Source organism: Gaeumannomyces tritici (assembly GCF_000145635.1).
Source record: "Gaeumannomyces tritici R3-111a-1 unplaced genomic scaffold supercont2.3, whole genome shotgun sequence".
Classification (NCBI taxonomy): domain Eukaryota; kingdom Fungi; phylum Ascomycota; class Sordariomycetes; order Magnaporthales; family Magnaporthaceae; genus Gaeumannomyces; species Gaeumannomyces tritici.
In genome coordinates this window covers 5395206-5402917 of record NW_008804547.1, presented here as the reverse complement: position 1 = coordinate 5402917, position 7712 = coordinate 5395206, and the positions used below count along the sequence as shown (strand labels likewise).

Below are 7712 nucleotides of genomic sequence, written 5' to 3'. Positions count from 1 at the left end.
CCTACCTCCCCTCGCTGCGCTCCGTCCGGTAGGTGGCGGTGTCAGCAGGGTTTTGGTGCACGTCGGGCTTCGCTGAATCAACACGGCTTTGCATCGCGCACTCTTCCTCAAGCAATACAAAGTGACCTACTGTCTGATTCAGCGCGGCGCCGATATAGAGCAGCTCAACGCGTCAGGACTGGCGGTGCTCCATGAAACCATCAAGGAGGGGACCAGGCCTCAACGCTCCTGGAATCCGAATTTTCCTGCCACTTGTCGTGCCACTTGGGCTCTCAACAACGGCGCCGACGTGGAGCTACCCCTCCTAGCCGGCAACCTATGGAGGCCACTCTAAAAGGTGAGATGAAGGGCCGCTACTGCGCACTTTCATACTACTAGGGGAATAACACCCCGGCCACAACGACAGTCAAGGCCAGTCTCGACAAACACAAGCAGAACGTACCATACGGATCTCTGCCGCCCATAATCCAAGACTCCATCACCGCAGCGAGGGGCCTCGGGTTTGCGTACTTGTGGGTGGACAGCCTTTGCGTCATACAGGACGACGCAGGCGACTGGGAAGCAGAGGCCTCTAAGATGGGCACCATCTACCCAAACGCCAGCTTGACCATGTCCACCTTGACTAGCAAGGACTCAAGCGAGCGCCTCTTTAGCCCGTGGGCACACAGACAACTGAGCCCTGTGCTGTTCCTGGTAGCTGTGAGGTCCGGCAATTGAACCTGGCCGCTGTTCGCAGTCAAGCCGCCGTGGTTGTCGAAGAGTCATGACCCGCCCGAGCTTGGCTTTCCTGCACACGATTCACCGCAGGGGCTGGGCGCTCCAGGAGCAGCTCCTCAGCCAGCGCGTCCTCTGGTTCGGACCAGGCTGCGTGTATTGGGGGTGCCGCACCCTCTTCGCCACGGAGAAGGCGCCCAACAAAGAGTTTATGGGGCGCGACAAGCCTGTCGAGATCGAGTTTGCCCACAGCAAGAGAGTAACTTTGCCCCAGCCTCTAGGATCCGATGTGATCCACACAAGGGAAGACCTATACAAAGAGTGGGAAGACCTCGTGGCACAGTACACGCAGAGAACCCTTTTATTCGAGTCCGACCGGATCCCCGCCATCTTCAGCTTGGCAAAGGCGATCGAACCTCGCATCGGACACGAGTTCATCATCGTAAACAAGACTGCCCAGCCCTCCTCGGCCTCCGGCTTTGCCGTCATCGTCATCGTATTCTTCACACAGCAGCACTAGATGCCCCTCCTGGACATGGGCCCTCGATCTCGGCAGCTGCAGTCGACTACGAGCTCACCCAGGTCATCTACAACCAGTCGCTCAAGTGGCCAACTTCAGTTACTTCCATTGACTTCGTGCTGGGTGGGAAGATGTGGGCTTGGCGCGGCCGGGTTGGCCGTGCCCGAGGGCCCAATTGGGAAAGCCAGAAACCCAGCGCCAGAGAGTTCGTGGTCTGGGTGTATCGTGGATTCGAGGTTCCTCGAGGATCACGCCGGTTTCAGATACCACCCAGACAGCACGACTCTTGCCCAGAACCAAAGCTCCAAGGGCCCGACACAGCTGGCCGCCCTCCCAAATAGTGTTTAGTCTATGGAGATGATGAAGGTGGGCGATGGGCCATACCACGCCAGGAACCGTAGAGTCGGCTTGTTCCTGAAACCTGTCGATGACCGGGGTCCTCTACAGGTTTCCGGAGAATTGGGGCTGGTTGTTACGTGCTGGGGGCCGACAAAGACCATCGTGCGGAAGATTACCATCATTTGACGAGAAATGAAGACCTATGGAGTAGGTATCTTGACGCGGGAGTGTCAGAGAGCCACGCGCTTTGTGTACAAGCCAGAAGCTACCTTTGCTAGCTTAAATGTTCGTCCGCGCTGCCTTTTCTGCTTGCTGCATGGGGCTCCGCTACTATGCATTGCATACAAAGAAAAGACGGGTAGAAAATGGAAACACCTCTGTACGTTTGTATTGTGAATACAGTTGATAAGTACGGTACTCCAGGGATCGCAAAGTCACCAACCATCCCCGGCACGGTGATATTCTTCTTGGCCAAGACGCTTTTGACAGACTCCTAGCTGGCACGATAGGGGAACACGCGCTCAACATGGCAAAGCAGAGCATTTTCAACAAGAAAACCCACCTAGTTCGGTGTTTTGCACGCCCTCGAGCCCCAGGCGTGGTGAAGTGCGGATGGAGCTAGAATAAGACCACAAAGCTGGACTGAGATGGAAGATAGCCAAAGGAGGGCATTCAATTGGTCGCACGAACCTAGCCTCGCCCGCTGCCGCTCGTCCGAACATGCCAAAGAGCCCACAGCCTCGCCCGGACGCGATCCGAGAACTTGGCGCGCCCCCCAACCACGGTGGTCGATCCGAACTCGCCGTTTCGTGCCACGAACGGGGAGACAGGCGTGTGTGTGTGTGTGTGTGTGTGTGTGTGCATAAATCTCATTTTTAATCAAGACGTGCCGTGCCGTCTTTATGGGAACAAGACCGGACGAGCGAGAGGGGAGGGGGGCCGCCAAGAAGATCAATGCAGTCGACATCCATCACCACGTTAATTCCACCCACACACACAGCATCACGTTCTCCGCCCCCAACCGCAAGCGGGCATTGCCGTTCGGTGGCACGGCGGCTAAGAACCCAAGTGGCTCCCATCCACCCTTCCACCCGCGTGCATTAGCAGACTGCCCGGTTGCCTCACCTTGCATGATTGATCTACACAGATTTGAATCTGTCAGACGGGAAGGACCAAGCGCGATTGGCTCAACGTTGACCAAGGTTGGTGGTCTTGGTGGCCTGCAAAGGCGACAAGCATTCAATTGGCCCTAGTTTGTCAGTTGCCCCAGCAGCTCCTTCTGGAACCCAGGATAGCGTCGAATCACCTCGCCCGGATTGTGTTGTTCCGTTTGAATGTCACGAGACACCCTTGTCACGGCCGCCTCAAACACGGCCGATCACTACAGAGCCTCAAAAGTCAATTGCATGGCAGGACATTGACGACATGGGATTTGCAGAACACATCATTTGAATGGCCAGACGGAATCAAGAATCTCAAAAAGACAACTCCGATCAATTGTGCTCTATCATGGTATAGACAAAAAATGCAAAAAGGCACGGGCTTGACAGTCGCCGTGTTTACGGTCCGTCATCGACAAAGTCCGTCATCGATGGCCCGGGTGCCAGAGCCTGGAAAATCATACAGGGAAGAAGAAGCCTCCGAACAGATAAGATATGCTCGTTTAACAAAGACACACTCGCACACTTTGGTTTCCCGAGTAGTTTACAGGGCCAGGAAGCCAAGGACGGCAGCAGCACCAACCATGAACAGGTTGGGAACCGTGGCGAAGCCGGAGCTGGGGGCAGCAACGCGGCTGGTGGCAGCGCCCGCGCCGGCAGTGGTGCCCGAAGCACCGCCCGAGCTGGAGCCGCTGGAGCTGGAGCCGGTCTGCGAGGGGGTCGAGGCGCTGGTGGTCGAGTTGGAGCCGGTGGTCTGGGCAGAGCTGGAGGAGCTCGAGGATCTCGACGAGCTGGAGGTGCTAGAGGGCTTGGACGACGAGCTGCTGGAGCTGCTGCTGTTCTCGCTCTTGTCGCCATCCTTCTTGACGACGATGCTCTTGTAGGTACCAGAGCGGTCACCGTAGACGTACGAGGTGGCGCCAGTGGCATAGTCGGTCACGGCGATCGACTTGTAGTAGCCGTTGAAGGGACCGTCGGCGAAATTGGCGAAACCACCGGCCCACTCGACAGTGCCGGGCGAAGCATCCTTGCGACCGGCGACCCAGGTGCCGACACGGACCTGGCAGGGAGTCTGAGGGAAGGTGGCGCCGCCCTTGGCGTCCGCGTACTTAAGCTCACGAACGACGTTGCCGTCGACGATCCACTTGATGTAGTCCTTGGTCCAGTCGATGGTGTACTTGTGGAACGAGCCAACGGGGTTGTTGACGGGGTGCTTGCCACCACGGTCGTAGGTCGTGGTGTCGCCCTTGGAGAAGTAGTTGGTCTGGACCTGGGTGTTGTCACCGCCGACCCACTCCTATCGAGAGAATACCCAGTCAGTAATGTGTCACTCGAGGCTTGGTTCTGCATCGGAGTCTATGCGACTTACCCAGTCGATCTCATCAAGGTCGTCAGATTGCAGGACGACGCTGGTCACGATGCCAACGCCGGGGGCGGCCTGAAGCTCAACCTCGACCTTGCCGAAGAAGATGTAGTCTTTGGCGACGAGTGTGGGGGCGTTGCCCTCACTGGCGATCTTGAAGACAGCGCCCTTGTTGCCATCGTACTCGAGCGAGGTACCGTCGAGCATCTTGAAGAAGCCCGACTTATCGGCACCCTTAGCATAGTCGATGGTCAAGGCCTTGCCCAGAGCGGGCGCGGGAGGGCAGTCCTTCTCGGTGGGCTTGCAGTCGGAGTGAGTCTGGGCTGAGGCCGTGGAGGCCAGCAGGGCCAGAAGGCCCGCGGAGACGGTCTTGGAGGTGAACATGGTGACTGTGATGTGAAGAGTGCTGTACAGATGTCGGGTTGCAAAAAGTTGTCTATAAGCAAGCAAAAATGCTGAGTTGTGGTGTGTTTGGTGGTGTTGAAGAGTCGAGGACTCGAGAGCAAAAACAGTCGGCGAGGAGTGTTTTTGTTTATGGTTGCTGGGGTCCAAAGTGGCGCGGCAGGGGCGAGGGCAAAAAGGGGAATTAGCGATAGTGGTGATGTCAAAAAGTTCTGCAAACGAGAGACAGAAGGTGGGATGGAAGAAGACGCAAAGTAGAACCGTATTAATAGGTCTAGGTAGAGTTTCCTCTGAGAAGTGGCCCAACACTGAGGTGATGATGGGGAGAATGGAGGGAAGGTGCTGGAGGGCTGCCGTCGAGAGGCCGTGCCTTTATTTGGGGCAGGCGCTTGCCATCCAGGTGGACTCAGATTGGATCACCGACTGTCTCTCCTGCCTGCAGCCCCTAGGGGGGTGCCCAGACTTCAGCCCAGCCCGGCGCGAGGGCCACGGGCAGGCGTCATGGGGGAAAGGACGCAAAACGAGCAAGGCAGGACCAGGGTGGTCCAGGGTGCGTGGAGCCTGCCGGGATTCCCTGCTGACAGGGCACATTTCCGTCCCATCGCTGACCCGTCGCATCTTGGGGCCCCTCCCAGCCTCCCGGATGCGGACTAGGGCGGGGCGGGAAGGCGCTGGTTGTCGAGACATTGTGGCTAGCACGGGAGTTAGCATCGAAGCTGCAGCGCGCACCCGCTGGCCTAACAGGACCGCCTGTGGCCCAGCTCGCCCGCCGCGTCCAGCCAGGCCCCAGCCAAGCAATTCTGAGATGAGGGCGCGCGCGGCGCCAATGGGGAGCCTGGAATACGAAATGACACACCCAACCCGCAGTAGGATGCGCCCCCTTGTGTGTGCTGCTGTGACTGCTGCTATCTGCGTGCGCGCCCACTGCCGTTTCCGTATTGCCAATTTTTTTCTTCTCGTTTTCTTCTTGGCCTTGTGAATCGACTGCGTCGTCGGTTGCGTTGACTACAAAACATGCGCCTCCATGACAACTACACCTCGTCTTCGTGGCGGGCGTGACACGAGAATTTGGGGACCGGCATTGGCAAACCCCACCTGCCGTCTTCGTGTCGGACAATGGCACGCAGGCCACACACACTTGACCACCGTGGTCGCCATCGCCCATGCCTCGCTGGCTGTTGTACGGCATGCCACAAGATCTCGTGGGCGGTCATTCCCAGATTCGCGCGCATCATCCGACCGCCTGCGAGGGCGTCGTTTCCCTGGGCGCCGGCCCTCCCTGCAGCTCGTGGCAGGGCTGGCGCTGCTGGGTGAGCGAATCAAATTTGGCCGTCTTGGGTCCAGACGGAGCGTGACCCAATGATCGACAGCGTCAACGAAGGGGTCCCATCATTTTTTTTTACGTGTGCGACCCTCCAACTCTCTCCCCTGGAGAGCCCGGGTTTTTTTTGAAGGGTGTGCCGCGCCCAGGCGCCTTCTGCTGCCATCCCGCAATTTTCATGCCGTCGCTGCCCTGCCGATCTCCAACCGTGCTGCATTGCTTTTACCTTTCTTCCCCAACCAGTTCCTGGCTCGAACTCCCCACGTCGCTACCTCGGCGAGCGGCGCACGCGTGGTGGGTGGGGCCCAGACGAAGAAGGAGAAGAACATGAAGAGAGAAACGCAGGTCACTTTTGCTGCGCTCTAGTCTTGAAACAGGAGGCGCCTCTTCAAACAGCCAACCACGGTTGGGAGGGCCTTGGCCTGGAACTCGATTGATGCAAAATGCGTGAAAGGGCCAGCAGCGCCTGAGCTCCATCCTTGTTTGGGGCCTGCAGCTGGACAGGATGGGTGGCCCTTGATTGCCCTATCGGAGGCAGCGTCGGGCCAGTTTGCCAGTCCAGAAACGCGCGACATTCTCTGGGCCCATTTAGTCGCCTGGCGGCCTCGGTGTGCTGCAACGTTTCTTTCCTTCCATTGATCAAGCTCAGCCTCGATTGTCTGCACGTTGCGGCTGAGCTGGTGCGTGGCGGGTGCTGCAACGGAAGTTGGGGCTCAATTGGGACAAAAAAAAAAAAACTACTGTCGGACCCTGCTTGCAGCGTGCAGGTGCAGGGCTGGCGGAGGGCAGGGCACGGCAGCGTGCAGCCAACAGCAGCAACCGGCATGTGACGAACAGTGGTAAGGAGATGGGATTGAAGGCCAGCGCGACCAACACAGAAACGGGACAGATTAAACGCCCGAGCGCGCAAACCAGCGACGTCGTCACCAACCCCAACATGGGAGCAGCTTGTCGGTTCGGATTTGTTCTCCCTCCCTTGACTCACGCATGGCCGGCTGCAGTCAGCTTGGCTCCGGCAGAGGTGGGCAAAGTAACATTCAAAAGACCACCAACAAAACCACGCCAACCAGTGGGACACGACTAGGTACCGAAGCGAGATTTTCACAATGCTCAGTGTGGGGTGACACGCCCAACCCTCTGTCGGTGGCGTCGCCGAATCGCTGTGGGCTCGCCGTCGGGTTGACCGTTGCAAATTCCGGGGGTGCTGTCGGCAGCTTCTAATTTTAACCCTCACCTCGTGATGCTCACGGCCTTTTGTTCGTTTTTCCCTCCACATGCCGTCCCCCCGTTTGTGCTTTTCCGTGGCCGATCGACAGTCTGTGGGCGGATGTGTCCCGTGCTCTTTTGCTAGTAGTCCTTGCTGCCTTTCATCCGTAATCGCTTCCCGGCCAAGACACATGGCCGGTCTCGTAATGGATTTACCGCCAGCCTTTCTATTGAATTTTCTGGAGCATTCCCGGAACCGGTTCGCTCGGCACATCTGCCACCGCCCGAGGTGGCGAGATTACGGCAAGATCCTGCTGCTGCTTTGGGAAATTCGCGCCTTGGGATGACACTTGGATTCCAGCCAGTCTTGGGAAGGCTTGGGATCGGGAACACACCATTTTTTTCAGCCGTGTGTGTGCGTGTGCGACCTGACCAAATCAAAACAAGCAACAACACCAAGGTTCGTCAGCGAAAACTCTGATTACGGACCGGCGACGAGGAGCTCGCTCGCTCGCTCGCCCTCCACCGCCACAGCAACGTGGCGACGACGCTGCCCCCTGCTGACTTGCAACCCACGCTTGTCGACTCGTCCGTCCGCGCGCGCCTCAGGAAGCCAAGCACGACGGAACGGCAGTGTTCGGTGCACACTGGTCGCATAAAAATCCCCACAGGCTGGGTCTACCTAAG

General features: G+C 58.1%; 4 protein-coding genes across 4 annotated transcripts; 3 read left to right on the top strand and 1 right to left on the bottom strand.

The window, feature by feature from the left end:
• Positions 1 to 318: 318 nt before the first annotated feature.
• GGTG_06940 (hypothetical protein) lies at positions 319 to 1234 on the top strand (the record flags this gene model as incomplete). The annotated part of the gene is made up of 3 exons (XM_009224762.1): positions 319 to 337; positions 407 to 704; positions 808 to 1234. The coding sequence occupies 3 exons, from the start codon at positions 319 to 321 to the stop codon at positions 1232 to 1234; spliced, it is 744 nt and encodes a 247-aa protein (XP_009223026.1).
• A 704-nt stretch (positions 1235 to 1938) lies between these two features.
• Positions 1939 to 2826, top strand: GGTG_06939 (hypothetical protein; the record flags this gene model as incomplete). The annotated part of the gene is made up of 2 exons (XM_009224761.1): positions 1939 to 2028; positions 2458 to 2826. The coding sequence occupies 2 exons, from the start codon at positions 1939 to 1941 to the stop codon at positions 2824 to 2826; spliced, it is 459 nt and encodes a 152-aa protein (XP_009223025.1).
• Positions 2827 to 3046: 220 nt separating this feature from the next.
• Positions 3047 to 4883, bottom strand: GGTG_06938 (cell wall glucanosyltransferase). Its single transcript, XM_009224760.1, has 2 exons — positions 4103 to 4883; positions 3047 to 4030 (listed from the first exon to the last, which is right to left on the bottom strand). Exons 1-2 carry the CDS (start codon positions 4478 to 4480, stop codon positions 3278 to 3280), a joined length of 1131 nt encoding a protein of 376 aa, XP_009223024.1. The 5' UTR covers positions 4481 to 4883; the 3' UTR covers positions 3047 to 3277.
• Positions 4884 to 5661: 778 nt separating this feature from the next.
• Positions 5662 to 6185, top strand: GGTG_06937 (hypothetical protein; the record flags this gene model as incomplete). Its single annotated transcript, XM_009224759.1, has 2 exons — positions 5662 to 5808; positions 6063 to 6185. The coding sequence occupies 2 exons, from the start codon at positions 5662 to 5664 to the stop codon at positions 6183 to 6185; spliced, it is 270 nt and encodes an 89-aa protein (XP_009223023.1).
• Positions 6186 to 7712: the final 1527 nt, after the last annotated feature.